Source organism: Silurus meridionalis, chromosome 19 (assembly GCF_014805685.1).
Source record: "Silurus meridionalis isolate SWU-2019-XX chromosome 19, ASM1480568v1, whole genome shotgun sequence".
Taxonomy (NCBI): domain Eukaryota; kingdom Metazoa; phylum Chordata; class Actinopteri; order Siluriformes; family Siluridae; genus Silurus; species Silurus meridionalis.
Genome location: NC_060902.1, coordinates 7,006,965 through 7,024,146, shown reverse-complemented (window position 1 = coordinate 7,024,146; position 17,182 = coordinate 7,006,965). Strand labels below are relative to the sequence as shown.

At 37.8% G+C, this 17,182-nt stretch overlaps 1 protein-coding gene across 1 annotated transcript in view; it reads left to right on the top strand.

The window, feature by feature from the left end:
• The window catches only part of syn2b (synapsin IIb), a 71,226-nt gene extending 56,052 nt beyond the window's left edge, over window positions 1-15,174 (top strand). Inside the window, 8 exon segments of the mRNA XM_046875030.1 lie at window positions 639-701; window positions 2,189-2,331; window positions 2,853-2,927; window positions 6,339-6,441; window positions 8,219-8,371; window positions 8,689-8,755; window positions 12,907-13,483; window positions 14,214-15,174. Of these exon segments, the coding sequence (XP_046730986.1) occupies window positions 639-701; window positions 2,189-2,331; window positions 2,853-2,927; window positions 6,339-6,441; window positions 8,219-8,371; window positions 8,689-8,755; window positions 12,907-13,483; window positions 14,214-14,343 (1,311 nt within the window). The 3' untranslated portion in view covers window positions 14,344-15,174.
• The last annotated feature ends 2,008 nt before the right edge of the window (window positions 15,175-17,182 follow it).

The following is a 17,182-nucleotide window of genomic DNA, read 5'->3' as shown; positions in this document are numbered from 1 at the left end:
GAACATTTACATGGATTCCTTCCTTCCCAGTCTATTTTTAACCAGATTACTGTAAAATTCAGTCATGCTGTACTAATGCCAGTATGTCAAAAACAGTGTGTGGATGACGTTGAATCCTTTGAATCGTTTTGGTTTTTAATAGTAATAGAAATCAAGCCTTACACAAAATTTGTAATGATTTCAATAAGCATTCAGTAAGCCCTGCAGTGAATAAAGGGTATGCCATTGCTATAGTAGAGTTAGGAGCACAGGATTTGTCAGACAGAGTTAATGTTTATAGTCTTTTTAAGTTTTTGTTCAGATAGTGATGCCTTAGTTCAAAGCTGTATTCATTTCTGTGAAAAGCGGGGGAAAGTCTTCCTACGATTTCATAATAAAAAAACATTAGCAGCTATATGCATTATATTCTAATATCCAGTAAAACCTTTAAAAAAAAGATGTTCCTAATAAGGACAGGATATTATTATTGTACCTACTTATATAATGGCTGTTGTATAGGAAATCCACTTAAATTACATAAACAAAGTTAATATATAATGTATTCCTGCACTTCCAGTATTAAAGATGTCACTATATATTTCTAAAGTTACATAACACTGAATTATTCACTTATTCCTTTACTTATACGTGTGTTTCAGATATCAATGCCAACATTCCCAGTAGTTGTGAAGATTGGACATGCCCACTCTGGCATGGGAAAGGTAGGACACGTCCATCTTAAGTGAAAGCTTTCAAACACAAATGCACTGCATGTAATAAAACTGCTGGTATATTAGTATGTTAGCATGGCAAGAGTAGATATGGTACATTTGGCTGGCCTATGCATTTACTCAGAAACTGGAGGTGAAACAGTAAATGGGTATGCCTGCTGTAATGTGGTAAAAAAATATCTGAAATAGTTAAACTGGTAATCTCATGATGGGCAGTATCTTATGATCTTATGATAATTTGTTATGTACAATCACTAATGAACTGAGTATTTCTACTCATTTAATAATGTAATAGATTCATATGAACCAATTTAACAAGAGAAACTATTTGACAAGACAAAAGACCTAAGAATTACAAACAGATTAAACAATAAGTACAGTATATGTACGTAAAACAAGTATGTGTTTCTCAAAACACCTACATAGCTGATCTTAACTTTATATTTTTACGTTTTTGGAACACTGCATGTTTGGGGTTACATAAAAAAACACCCACTTCCACTGCCTGAGCTACCACATCAGAGCTAATCCATTAAGGAATTTAATCATCATTAGCCCACCATACTGTAGAAATTCATAAACAAACAGCTAGTTCTAGCTTAAAAGATAAGAGATAATATGCTCTGGCATGACTTTTTTTGGTACAAACATAGACTGAACCAGCTGAATCCAGCTGAAACTAGCTGAAACAGACAGCAAAGCAGCTTTAGGGGGCTAAAGATAGAAACTTGTGGTAGACTTTTATAGCATACTGCTTATGTATTGTAATTAATTATTAAATATAATTGGCGATAGAGTCAAAAGCTGCATTCAAGCCAATATTATACCAAAACAGAACCTAGTGACATTTGGTGTCTACAATAAGTGGCTACTTAAGTTAATCTGATTTTATACTATGATTCCAGACTAAAATAGATAATGAGGACAAGCATATGTGGACACCTGAGTGTTAAACATCTTATTCAAAAACCATGGGTATTAATATTGAATTGTTTACCCAAAATTCATCTATGTTCGAGGACTGTAACTATGAAGATTTGTGCACATTCAGCCACAAGAGAGCAAAAAGATTAATGCAAGTTGGCATCATGGTTCATACCGAAAGTACATGTTATTCAAGTTCTTTAAAAGCCAACCTTGACCTCTATTGTGACTTCCCTTTGTGCACAAGTTTTGAAGCTTTTCAGTTCCAATGAAGGGAAATCGTAATGCCGCAACATACAAAGGCATTCTTAACTGATGTGGTAAAATTTTGGGGCGGGTGAAATAGATAGGTGTCCATATACCCTTGGACATAGTGTACATCTTTTTCTAAAATCTTAGGCATTCTTTAAAAAAAAATCCTAAAATATCCAATGCTGAGTTTAGCATTGTATCCTGATATGGCCGATGTTTGGTATGGTTTCACACCTAGTTAAAATATTAGACTCTTATACTCAGTAGAATTGCTATGAGACATGTATTGGGAATTGTGACAGGTTAAAGTTGATAATCACAGCGATTTCCAAGACATTGCCAGCGTGGTGGCCATCACTCAGACCTACACAACTACAGAACCTTTCATTGATGCCAAGTATGACATCAGGGTCCAGAAGATAGGCACTGACTACAAAGCTTATATGTAAGTGTACATATTCCCACAAAAATCACTAGCATTATCTTTTCTGGTTTGTATAATCACTGTTTATGGCAAGCATGGTGATGATAATGACGATAATGATGATTGTGATATTTGTGCATGCTAGGGTATGTGCATTTGCCAAACCTCATATTTAACTCAATGTTATTTAAGGTTAAATAATTGCTACTTTTTTGTTGCAATGTCTTATCTAATGCTTCCGTGAACATTATAGTCTGCATGTTCTCTTTTGGGTTTCATAAACCACTGCATTATGCCGTTTTTATTTCCTATAAATCGACTGTCAAATCCCTTAAGCATTATTTGCCTCTAGTTCTTTAAGACATTTAGAGAAAAATGCCTAAGCTGTCATCTACAGTGATAGTGCGAAATAATAATATTTAATTATTATTATCAATGCCACTGATCAGACAGATATTATATAAGCCCTCTGAAGCTTTGAGCTTACTAAAGAGACAGATTTTTTATTGCTTTGGAGTATATTACATTTTATTCACTTACAGGAGAACATCCATCTCTGGCAACTGGAAATCAAACACTGGCTCTGCCATGCTGGAACAAGTAGCTATGACAGACAAGTAAGTAGGCATAAAATTGCTAACTCAGAAATGTAAGAATAAAATGTCATTATGAGAATTTCCCAAGTCTCTTTTTCTCTTCAACATTAAACCAGACAGGCTAAATCATTATTTAGATTCATAACATTCAACCTTTCATAACATTCATAATGTAGAGTAACTAGAACTAGAAAATTGTTGCATATTATTCCACAGTTGATTCCATTATTCGTGATTCTGGATCCACATCCCTGTTTTTAGTTTATTTCAGTCATACTATCTATTTGCACCTCTTTTAATCATGCATCATTTGGATCTGAGGATTTTTTTTTCATTGTTTGAGATATGAATTTTCTGCATATAAAAAACTGCAAAAATATTCTTAGACACCCTATGTTTTTTTAATCCAGGTTTCGTTATATATGTTTATTTTATGACTTCTGCATCATTGACTATATAAACAACATATATACTATATATTGACAATATAAAAATAACATACATACATCATATATATATACTTTAAAAACTTTATGGCATCTTTTCAACTAATTTATTAAACTGCACAAAGTGTACCTGAGTCTACTGATATTTTTTCCACACCAAATATTAACTTTTTAATATAGAATTTTCATTTCATTATTATTTTTAAATGCATCTTTTCTTCACACTATTTTTTTGCATGTGCCTAAGACTTTTAAACAGTACTATACTGTACTGTACTGTACTGTATCTTGACTATGGCATTGTCTTTATGTGTTCAGTTTCAAATCAGACGGCATTCAGCCTATCCTTAGAAGAGTTCAAGTTCAAAACAGTAAATTAGCCAGAGTCCAGAGGCCAAAATTGGTCATGCTTACTAAATTGGAAAGGTGGCATTACTTATTTTCCTCTATCGCTCAGAACAAAGGTAGCCAATTGTGAATGTTTGTGGGCAAATAAATCTTTCCTCTGAGTGTTTCAGTGTTTCACAAAGATGCAGAGGGTGGCTACATATGCCTCAGTGGAAACACATGTTTGTCTTTACCCTTCACGGTGGGTTGATGTCATGTGACAAAGCATTTGGTAATGTTTAGGAACGTCTCTAGGTTACGTATGTAACCCTAGTTCCCTAGGAGAATGAGACACTGCGTTGAAACACTTTGGGAACATTCCCGATTGTTCACGCTCTGAAATAATGTGTGAAATCAGTCAGAAATTGGACGCTGGCCGTCACTGGCGGGGTGACATCATGACCAGGAATTATAAAACACACAAGGAGTGAAGCTGGTGCCAGCTTCTGCAGGGATGCCGGCAGTGTGGCTTAGAGATACAGTGTCTCGTTCCCTCAGGGAACTAGGGTTACAAACGTAACCTAGAGACATTCTCTTTCAGGATCTCGAGCTGTGTCAAAACGCTTTGGGAACGAGTGTCCAATCACGCCAGACTGACCAGTCCCTGACTAGTGGGTATGTTTACACACAGCTAGAGGAGGACAGAGGGGCCAGGAGTGGCACTGCGGTCCAGGTTATAGAACCGCACAAAGATCAGCAGGGTGGAACAACCCTCAGCATTGGAGGTGTACTCCCGAGGAGCAAGCTGTGGAGGCAGCCACACTCCAAGTGGAGTGAGCTCTGGAATGGGTAGACCAGAGGACCAATAGGATGATGTGATGGCATCAAGGATCCATCTGCTCAGAGCTCCCCTCCCTTATTAGCAGGGAGGCCTCTACTGGGAGGGTTGTAGCAGCTGGGCAGCTGATCAGTTTTCCTCCAAGGAGCCATCCTGTGGACGTAAGTGTCCAGTGCGCGTACCGGACACAGCCGGCTCAGTTTTTCCTGGTCTGGGGCCTGGAATGAAGAAGGATAGAATGCCTGCAATCTTACGGGTCATGGAAAGCTAAAATGGCAGACGCATAGACTTGGTGAACTGTCACTGGAGAAACTACAGCACTGAGCTAACCGGGCAGTGGATTGGATCCAGCTGCTGGTGGTCACACCACAAGCAGAACAGATGCCACCTGGCCGAATACGTCCTCCTTGTGGAGGGAGCTCTGGAGTGAAGAATGGTTCTACCACCTCGGTGGGGAGGCTAGAACCTCAGAGCTGTGCCCCCTCAGGGGCCTTAGCCACAGCCTCCACAACTCTGAGCGGGGGAAAGGAGAGCTGGGAAAGGAGATCCCTCCTCAGAGCAATCGCCTATGGATTGTGCTTGAGGAGAGCTACTAGGTACGTGAACCATAGTTTGCTTAGCCACCTTGGGGCTACCAGGAGTAGGCAGACTTCGTCCTGGCGAACTCTTTCCAGAACCCCCGGAAGCAGCACGACGGGGGGAAAGGTGCACAAACACTTGTTGCCGCTTGGTCAGCAGAGCAGCAGAAACAGCGCCCGTCCAGCAAACTTGAAGAACGCTTTCTGCAACCGACATCACTACCCCAAAGCACTGAAGTGTCTAGGTCCTGGGGTCATCTATATACGGCCTGCCTCTTCAGCCCCAATTCCTCTTTCTATGCTAACATAGTAGAGCTGAAAGAGCACAGCTATGGGACAATGCCTCGGGTTGAAGAGACGCTCGCTGGCTACTGCTCCATGGGTGTTACATTATCTCTCAGGTCTCTGGTACTGCCCAACAAACCGCTTCATACAACTTATACCACAGCAGGGCAAGCTGCTGGTTGCCTGAACACATCGAAGCTCCAGGCTTATCAGGCTGATTTGCTGCTGGAGCTAGACATGAAGTTTCTTCAGGGCAATCAGGTCCTTAAGATGTGTGGGGCTTTAGACCTAGCTCTTAGGGCTACTAAGGAGACCACTAGGGCCATTGGCCATGTCCGTCCTCGTCTCCACTGAGAGGCCTCTCTGTGCTGTTAGATGCCCCGGTAGTGCCTACTGGTCTGTTCGGCAACATGATAAGAATGGTTGTTTGTGACGCAGGTTACGTATGTTACCCTGGTTTCCTTAAAGAATTAGACGCTGCATCTCTAAGTCACACTGCCTGCATCCCTGCAGCGCTTCCTTGCCTGTTCAGAAGCTAGCATGTGCTTTTTATAGCTTCCTTGTCGTAACATCATCCCATCATTGGACTGATTACACATGCGATTCAGGGCGTGGACAACGTTGAAGCGTTCCCAAAGCGTTATGACGCAGCATCTCATTCAATCTGGGAACCAAGGTTACATATGTAACCTAGAGACAATCTACATCATCTCCACACAGCCCTTTGCCAAGAAAGGCACATTCATTCTGCAGGTTTTCTGTGTTACTCATCTGCCAATAGTCAAATACCAAGCAGTCCAGATATATAATTTATTGTAAAACCATTTAACGCATATCTTTACTAACTGGTTAGATTGAAAAAGAAAATAAATTAAAATGCACTCCAAAAACAAGTCTATTAATATTTATTTATTTTTGTATTTAATAAATTGTTGGCCTCTGCTCTTTTGTCACACAGATATAAGATGTGGGTTGACATTTGTTCAGAAATCTTTGGAGGGCTGGACGTCTGTGCTGTTAAAGCCATTCATGGAAAGGATGGAAAAGACTACATTACTGAGGTAAGGCAGTGTTAGTAACAATAACGGTCAATATTTTACACTGGTTCCTAAATCTGCTCCTAGGGCTACGTTTAGGCGATCTGAAAGGCCAGAATTAAGAAACACCAGGTGCTAAATTTATAAAGTTAAAATTTAAAGAACTTTAAAAGAAATGAAATATTGAAAGAATATTTATCATATCACACAATTGGCATATGGTAAAATGTAAAAGTATTTTCTGAAAGACATTGCTAAAGGAAGTGTTAATGCACTCTGAGTAGGGCATCAATTGCATTGCAGTTTGACCAAATGTCAGAAAACCTGAGACTGAAGAGGAATGCAAAGTCACTGATAGCAATGATTAAACTAAAGTGATTAATAAAACAAATAGCAAAAAGGGCATTAATTAGTCTAAAATAACATTTAATCACAATACTTGGTGCTGAGTAAAAACAGTCATATGAAGTTGTATTATCTTTTGAGTTACTATTGCCCATTTGTGCATTATGGCTCCCACTGTGCAGACATTTGGGGGGAAATATTTTAATGATGGTTTTCATATAAAAGAGATAATAACAACTTGACAGAAACTTTTAGAACACAGGTAACTTTGTATTGTACACTGTTTAGTTTTAAATGCAGTAGACTATGTCTACAAAATGCTGTAAAGAAATTGAAGACATTCCATTAAAACTGTGGAGGCCCTGAAAAGGAGGGACAATGCTTATGTAACCTTTTTTTTATGTGACCATGTGTGTTTATGGTCCTCTGCCCTTTGCAAGCTTTCACCTTCTAAAATAGGAAAGCATTGAACCAATCTTAGTCACAGACATTATACCTAAAATATTTCTCCCATTCTTATTGTCCTATAATTTATTTACATTTTTGTTGCCTGTACAGTACATCCTAGCTGTTGAGCAGCTGTTGCCTTAATATAACCTTTTAAATTATTACAAATGACTTCATGCAGAAATATTATTTTAATAGGGAAAACAAAAACAACCTAATTGTATTTGACATTCAGCTAAAGCACAAATAGCTAGGAGAAGAAAATAACAAGTTAAAATGTTAAATAAAAAGGTAAGATTATAGATATTTACAAACAATAAAAATGCCATGATAGTTCCTGTGAGGTACTCCAGTTCAGGAATAATAGTATAGTAATGTGACAATGAGTTGTCTCAGCTTCTGTGTCATGCATAATCCCTACTGCACCACCCACCATCTTCAAGATGGTGCAATGGTGCAAAGGTGCAAAGAGCTGCTCACAGAAAAATGTGCAGTCATCTAACATAGAACAATCATTTCTGCATGGTTCAAAATGAATGCATAATGCAGCTAGTATAGAATCCATGTCTTTGTGAAATTAATGCTGGTATTCAGGAAAAAAGACTAATAGGTGTGCCTAATCAACTGGTAATGTGGATGGATACGGTTGAGAACTGGGAACTATTGAAAACCTGTAGATTTAGATAGTGGATACCACCAAGAGGCAATCAAAACAATCAAAACAATCAGCCTGATTGGTGTTTTACTGTGTGCTTGACTAGTTAAGTTTTCATCCACTCATTAATAAAATGGAACAACTGATTTTACAAATTGTAGTTGTGTAAAAAGTAAGATATTTGACTATGAAATGTAGTGAAGTTGAATTAAAAGTCTCCCCAAATAGAAATACTTCAGTAAAGTACAGATACATGAAAAAGCTACTCATGTACAGTAACAAAATTACATTTACTTTGTTACTGTCCACCACTGAGATTAAGATACAACTGATCTTTGTATTATTTCTCTTCAGGTGGTGGGCTCCTCCATGCCGCTCATCGGGGACCACCAATCAGAAGACCGGCAGCTGATATCCGATGTTGTTCTAGCCAAGATGAGCCAGTTAGCAACTCGGGCACCTACTCGAACTCAGCAGCGGCCTCCAGCTGCTGTCCAACAACCACAGGTAGCAAATCCACCTTACCACAAATAATTTTATAACTGATACATGTTAAGAGTGCCTATATGAGGAAATATAGCTTTGAAAAGAATTTGATGTGCCAATTTTTTTTTTTGCATAAATCATTGCATACATTTACTTTTTGTCATTATGAAATTGTGAGCATGGATTAGCTTAAATCATCTGAGACAACATAAATTGCATCACTGTTTTAAAGAAATGTCCAATATTCTGTCTAACAGGCGCCACCTAGTGTTGAGTCAGAAAGACATCAATATATATACCCACCAGACGTAAGTTGTGTATAATTTGTGTTTCCACAGAGCCCTGCTGTAAAGGAAGGACCGGCTGACCATACAAAGCCTCTGTCCCAGCGAGTTCCTCCGCAAGGTGGTTTACAGTAAATTCTTGACTGTAGTGGAGTTACTGGAGAAACAAAACCAGTCCAGTCACACTAATTTTACACACGGCATGTCCGCACAGATCTATCTGCTGCAGTACAAAGAGTTTTCAGAAGTCATTTATTGAGTGATAATTCTAGGCACTGAGTGGTGCATTTCAGATGAGGCTCATATTACATATTTGTCGGAGGGAATTCATGGTGCACTTATCACATTTGATCAAATTCTACATAATAACGATGTACGACTTGAATATGTACCTTTTTTATTTCAGTTGATTACAGTATAAAACATTATAAAAGTACCATAACTTAAAGCTATTGTTTGCATGATCCATTCAAACTCATTTACAGAATGCAGTGTATTGTACTCTTACTTGGCCTGTACACTATATCATCACTATTTAATTACAACATATTTTATAATAATTGTAATTAATAGGTAAGTGCAAGTAAAGGGTGCATTTGGCCTGAAGTGGGGTATCTTGGAAGTCTTGACATACTCTTATGATTCTCTTGTGGTTCTTGTGATTGGTGATCAGTAGGCAGCCTCTCCCTCGAGAACCGACCTAGCGTGCTCTGCTCCCAAGCAAGCTTAGCAATCATGGACACCCTCTGCACCCTCGGGCCAATGTTGCCATTGCTCTAAGGCTGCCTTGATAGCCAGGGGTGTACCAGTTTTTCCATGTTGCTAAGGCTACAGAAAAGGCTACCTCTTGGTTTCACTTCAGCTTCTTGTGTTCGCCTTTGAGAATCATGGGTAGCGGAGAGATCACACTGCTAAAGCCCCTGTTGAACTTTCTTTAAATTTGGCCTACCCTAGAAAGCAATGTAAATCTTGGTTGTGGTTGGTTGATGCAAAGGTTTTTTTTTTTATGATTAAACAATTCATATAGGGTGAATAGCCCCTGACGGAAGGTCAGTTGAATAGTCTATGGGAAGTTAACCTTAAGCCTTGGTCTTACTAAAAACTTCAGCTAGATCTGTTTAGGGCTTCGGAATAGTGTTCTTTGGTAATACCATAAACAAGGATAGCCAATGCAATTGTGTTTTTATGGCAAATGGGTGTCCATGAGCAATTTCTAAGTTCGATACACTGGTGTGTATCTGGTTTTGTTTCCTACTCCCAACTATGGCTATAACTGTATATGGACTTGTAACAAGGCCTATGAATCTTAGCTACGTTTTCATCTTAGCTTCAAGAGCAAGGATAAAATTAGACCCAGAACACCAAAACAATTTAAGAGACAGCATGATATGTTTATTCTTTATCATTAGAGTAATGTTACTACTACTCACTTGTGGTGTGGCTCTGATGTTTGGGTCCAAATAGTTCATGCACAAGCCAAAGATTGTAGCCTGGTTTTAGCTGTCCATCGGTTCAATGTTAACTTAGTGTGCATTCAAAATTTAGACTGCCATGGTGGCAGGCTTTAGTCACACTGTCAATTCAGATAGCCATTTGAAGGGACTGAGATTCTGAAAAAAGAATCTGCATTCACCATTGACTCATTTCAGTCATTTTCGGCTGCTAAAGTGAAAGCTTAACACAAAATCATTAGCAAATAGTTCCCAATGTTTTCATGTAAGTAGTCTCTCCATGGCATCCTTTCTCAGCCTGAGTGGCCAAAAACCTCTAGGAATCCCCCCTTGAAACCTGTGTATCATTGCGTTAGCAGGGTGAGATTGAACATAGCTTGACCAGTGCAAGTGCCTTGTGATAAGAAGGTTGAGCATCTTGAAAATCTTGTTGATATCCCTAAAACAGTAATCAGGTGCACTAAAAAAACGCCATTGCATATTACAATAGAAAATTCTCATGTTTTTTCAGGAAAACAAGCATGAGAAAATTCCTGTAAAATTCCTTTTTACAGGAAGCATGACAAGAAAGTTTTGTAAAGATCACCCTCTGGTGTACCAGACTGGTTGAATGTTACACGTGTAGGAAAGAATGTTCTTTATGCAATTGTTTCAGATAAGAGAATGTAGGCTGGATTGAGTTTAAATGTTTAGAACACCTTATATAATATAAGTGGTATTATTAAACCGTTATTGTATTTTGCATGCATAATATCTTGAGCCTAATTTCAAACAATTCAGTATGCCATATTGTTGCACCACTAGTTTGTCTGTAAAAGTTGTAGGCGCATTTTTATTTGGGAAAATGCTGCCAACCAACTGCTGTGTGCTGCGTGGTTCAATGTAATGTGAATGCAATTGCCTGGTTACATATAGTTAATTGTGTTGCTTTTGTGTAAAATTTGTTTCAAAGACAAATGTGTAGAGATACAGCTACCAACTTTAACAGGTCATGCAAAACCTACAGTTTGAATTTGGTGTTTTAAGATTAATCACACACGAAAACATTTATTGCTGTAGAATCAGTTGGAAAGTGGAATCAGCACTTCAGATGAGTTTCAGTTTGCCTAAAAATACCATGATAATGCTTTCAATGCTCCAAGCTCATTATTAGTGTTCAGTATTTGAGCATTTATACAGGTGGCAAAAAGTGTCAAAGCCGCTTCATAGTACTGCTAAAATAGTTGGGGTGCATAACATGCCATGTCTGCAAAGTGTTTCATTACTTCTTCTATGACTGTTATAAAATATGAAAGTGCGACTGTGTACAAGCTCACTATGAGTAAACAAATAATAGTCTTCTGATGCAATGCATTCATAATGATACTGAGATTGTTTAATATTTTTATAACTATAATCTATATGATTAAATGAATAGTAATGTTTAGTGGAATAACATAGTGCCATGTGTGTTCTATATTTTATGTAATGATGACAGTATTAGGTGGTAAATGTAACCGAGTAGAACTGTTCTGTTTGGATTTTTTGTTTTTTGTATGTTGCATGTCTGGAAGTGATTCATGTTAGTAATGAAGTTAAACAGAAAAAAATTTAAGGTAGGAATTTCCATTTAAAGATGTTTGTGAATGTTTTTCATTTTCTGCTGAATGGTCACTGCATTATGTTATATTAGGCTTTAATAATTCTTGAGCCTGGGGTTATTCTTTAAATCCAGTACTTGAATTAAGTACAGCTTTGACTGTACATAACATACACAAAATCCCCCACCCCCAAGTCCAAAGTAATAAAGTTCCCCTATTACACAAGTTGTGTTACTGTATCCTAATTTATCGAATTTTAGTTTATTACCATTAGTTTTATTCATTTCTTACTCTCCAGCAAACACACACACAATATTTGAATATATAATTAAGAATCACTGATTAGATTCCAATTATAGATACAATGAAGAAAAATGCTGTGTGATGCTTTTGAGTAATATGTTTGAAATTTCATTTTTATATATATATATATATATATATATATATATATATATATATATATATATATATATATATATATATATATACACACACACACACACACACACTTTTTTCTTATGTCTAATGGCATATTAACCCTTATGTAGAAGGTATAGCCAGAACTATTAAGTTTTGATAAATCAAAAATATTTGTCACACCATTGCTCTATTGCAGACATTATGTTCAAGTCATTTTGATCTGAGAAAAACAAAGTTTGTGAGTCAAAGTGATATTTCATACCAGCTATCAATCATGCTGCTCCAAATGCTGTATATTGATTATTTAAACAGAAATGTACTGCTGTAAAATGTTAAGATTCGGCTAAGGGTAGTGGAACACCCTTTGTTAAGTATTGAATAAAATATGAGGGTTAAAGAAATGGCGAAAAGTGCCATCACAACAGAGAAATTTCTAAGAGATCCAACAACATCCAATTTCTCGGCTTTATTTTGTTTTTATTAGTTTTTTTCCCTTTTTTTTTTTTGCTGATCTCATTTTGTAGTTTGAAGGTAAAGATTTGTTTTGCATTCCCGTCTTTGATCCTTTTCTTTGTTTCAGTTTTTTTTTTTTGTTTTTTTTTATTTATTTAAAAAAAGTTTTTGTAGTACAAAGCATGAGTTTTCCTTCTGGTTTTCTTTGTTTGTATCCACCTGTTCCTTTACTTTGGTCTGATTCAGGGGGTGAGTCTTTTGTTAATTTGATATATTATTATGAGCATCTGGTGCTGGATTTAAAATGATTGTCATCTGTGAAATGTAATCTAATGTAATGAGTGAGTCTGTCTTATACTAAACTCTAGGAGCCCCAGCAAAACCCAAAGAGTCCCAACCCAAGACTCAAGAGCCACTGGCCGCATCAGCATCTAGTGCACCAGGACCAGATCCTGTCTTGAAAACAACTCCTTCCCCAACCCCTCCACCCACAACCCAGCAACCCAAAGCCCACCCTCAGGCTTCACCCACTCCAGCACCTGGAAAACCAACAGATTTACCCCCAAAGCCCCAGGTTCCAAAACCACTTCCACCAAAGCCTGTGCCTCCAGTGCGCAGAAACTCCAAGCCTCAGCTCCAGCCCAAGCCCCAGACCCCACCTTTGGCAAAGGCCCCAGCTAAAGTCAAGCCTGAACCAGCAGATCACAGCCAAATCCAGACCGATGCAGCTCCAACACAGGTTCAATCCTCACCCAAAGCACCAACTAAAAACCAGTCTCCCACTAAGCCACAGGTCCAGGCCAAACCTCTGCCTAAAGAGCAAGCCCAGGTCGAGGCTCCAGTTCAGAATGTGGCCGCGTCTGAATCGACATCTTCGGCTCCTGCACCCTCTGCTGTAGAGGAACAGCCTGCACCACAACAGAAGTCATCGCATCCTTTCTTAAAGTAAAGTTTATACTTCATGCACTGAAAGAAGCTCTCTTGGGCAAGATTTAGTTTAGCCGTCGCTGCAGATTTAACTGTTCTCATACAATTTAGTGCCCACAAGTTCCATCGGCATTTACATGGGTCAATCTAAGGTTTGGTTACACAAGTGTTTTAGTTGTTTTTTGAGAACACCACTCTAATTAGGAAATCCTGCATGTAGTTACTTGCAAAAATAAGTCTTCTTGAGTAGAAAGTAAGAAGATGTTTTTGCATTTATCGTTTAGATTGACACTTTTCAATACAATACCTAAAAAGACACAGGGCTAGACTAGTCCAAGTAATTGTAATTACATTTAATTTAACAGTGTGACCTTCACCATTATTCAGCAGCTTATAAAATAAAATATATATCTATATCTATATAAGCATTTTAAAATAATAATATTATTAATTATTTTAATCTGTTGATTAATGTCACATATATTATTAGTAACTTAAAATTGTATTTTTATTTTCAAGCTTTTTTGGATTTTCCTTTTGATTCGTATGATTTTTTTGAAGATAAATTGATTCTTGTCTCTGTTTAATTTTCACTTCACTCAACATGTTTAACTCAAGTAAACATTCAGTACTATATGAACATACCTCACTGTGCAGCATCTACTGAGATTAGACATCGTAATTATCTTAAACAAGACTTTGGCCAATAAGTTCACAATATTTTTTACATTTTGTGTCTCTTTTTCAGTAAATCCCAGTCCCTGACCAATGCCTTTAATGCCTTTGGTGAGACCTTCCGCTCTGGCAATGAGGATGAAGCCAAGGCTGAGACCATTCGAAACCTGCGGAAGTCTTTTGCCAGCTTGTTCTCCGACTAGTGACAAGTTTATGGTGAAGAATTTGTTGGCTTGGACTTCATTGACAAGAAGTGTGTCCTGGTCTGAGGTTAAGTCTGTGTAGCTGTAATACATTGTACCCTCCTCCCAACTCTGCTGTAAATGTTCGACTGTCAATAAGCAAGTGGAGTGTGATGTACAGTGATTGTTCTGGCAAGCTGTTCTGTTCTGATTTGCACTGGACTGAAACATTTGCCATATGTATGAGGAGGAAGTGGGCAATGTTCAGATGCATGGTTTTCGAGTAAATGGATGTCTAAGGCAATCAAGAGAGAAGAGCCTGATGTGTGCTGACGTCGTCTGTTATAATACCCCTTGATGTTGTAGCCTTATTGTATATGAAGTGTATTTCAGTTGCCCAAAGATAAAAATATCTGTGAGTGGTTTCCCTTGTCGCTCCCATGCAGTGTGTATATCTAGTTGATCTGTTGTAATATGAAATAGTTCAACAATACCTCGACGGGACCTTTATACAAGCACTTTCCGATCCAAGCTTCCTACAGTATGCAGTGCTTGGACGGGTCTGATTTTAATGCAGTAGTGACGTTTCAGTGGAATGCCTGATGTTTTTTGGTGTGGCTCTGGTTCCAAACGTATCAACATGTTCAATTAATCATGAGTGCCATGTAGTATCCTTACATATCGTATTGTTCTGTATGTTCAGCATCTCAGGAGGTTAATTTATTTCTGGTGTCATATATTGTTCACGTTGTGTTTACTTTGGTCTGAGTGTTTCTGCTTTGCATGACTCTGTGACAGTTGTTTTTTTTTCTGTACAGGTGTCAATAAATATGTGGCGCTTCATTCCACTAATTCATCGTTGCTCATTATGAGCATGTCCGTTATTAGTTTGAGATAGATGCTTTTATCAATGTCTTTTCTTTATAAATGGGAGGCATGTTTGATATTTATTTGTGTGCACTAAAGTACTAACAAGAACATCTTGTCTGGTAGATATTTTTTACAAATACACAAATCTATGTATGTAGAAGAAATGGCTTCTTTTTTATGTCTACCAAGACACAACAAAAATCTTGTGTGACTGCTGGTTAATGGTTTATGGTCACTATATAATAGAATGGATTGATAAGAAGGGTATGTATATATAATAAAAAGGGTAATGTTAAACATTATTTTTCATGCAAAACATCGACTATCCTGGTGCATAATATGTATAAATGCACAAAGAAAGGTACCTACAGTATACTGCAGGTAACTTTAGAACACTTCTAGACAATTTTTAATGATCATTTTGCTAACTACATAGTAATATGGGAAATATAAATACTACTTATATAAAAGGGACACCGATCAGGCATAATATTACATTATAACATTATGACCGGTGAAGTGATTAACACTGATTATCTCTTCATCATTGCACCTGTTAGTGGGAGGGATATATTTAGCAGCAAGTGAACATTTTGTCCTCAAAATTGCGGTCAGCATCTATCAAAAGGGGTCCAAGGAAGAAACAGTGGTGAACTGGCAACAGGGTCATGGGTGGCCAAGGCTCAATGATGCACGTGGGAAGCAGAGGCTGGCCAGTGTGGTTCAATTCAACAGATGAGATTGCTGAATAAGTTAATGCTGTTAATGCTCAATGGGTCAGGACTGTTTTGGCAACAAAAGAGGGGACAGCAAAATATTAGGCAGGTGGTCATAATGATATGCCTGATCTTTGTACATAAAGTTATGCCTGGTTGGTGTATAGTTGTTATTCTCAAGTTGGGGCACACCAGAAACAATATTGAGAAAAGAGACATTTGGCATCTGCTCAACACCTTCAGGCAGTTATTAGAACACAAGGCATAATACATGACTCCTAAATAGGGAGAAAGAGCCATAAATCTCAATAGACATCTAAACTGATGTCGCAAATACATTTAACAATTCTGACACAATGTTAAAAAAACAGAAATCATTTGTGACTGTGGTGGCACAGCAGGTAGTGATGCTGATCCAAAGCTCCGGGACTCAATTCCGAACTCTACTGTCTGTCAACTTTCTCATGTTCTCCCCATGTTTCTATGCATTTTCTTTGGCCTATCTGGTTTCTTCCCAGTGTGTGAAAGCATGCAAGTTGGTGGGCTTATTATAAATTGCCACCAAGTGTGAATAAGTGTGTGCGTTGCACCCTGTAGTGGACTGGCATTCCACCTCACATCTAGTGCCCAGCGTTCCTGAGATAAGCCCTATCCATATTTTTCCAAAATTAACTATCATGCTGTGCTTAAGGATTCAGTCTGTGCTATAGTGTGTTGAATTCAAAAAGCTCTCTGTATTATTCTTGCACCTTCTGTGCATGTTTGGAACAGAGCTTCGGAGATCCAAACAATCTCGGATCATGTCAAACAATAAAATTCAGATAATCGAGTAATCCACGAACAAAACATTGACGGCTGGATTTAGGAACACTAAACAAAAATCTAAGAAACAGGGCGACTTAATATGCCCAATGAAATGAGACACAGGTTGCAGCAATTAAAATAACAGGAAGAAGGAAACCACATGCGGGAAGAATAACGGCTTCTAGTGGACAATATACACAATGACAGGTCAGGAGTGCTAGCAGTATTCATACTGGACTTTCACAACATTCTCTTCCACATCACTTTTTATTTCACCACTGATTTTTCCTCACAATACTGATTTACAGGGTAGATAAGTCAAACTAGTCTAAAAGCCAGTTGTGAGATTTAATGGCTGTTTCCTTACACACATTTTGATGAGTTTGACCTCCTCAGGAAAATGACTCTGTCCACTTATTTTCTAATGAAAAGAAATAATCAATTTAAAATATATCCACACATGATACTGA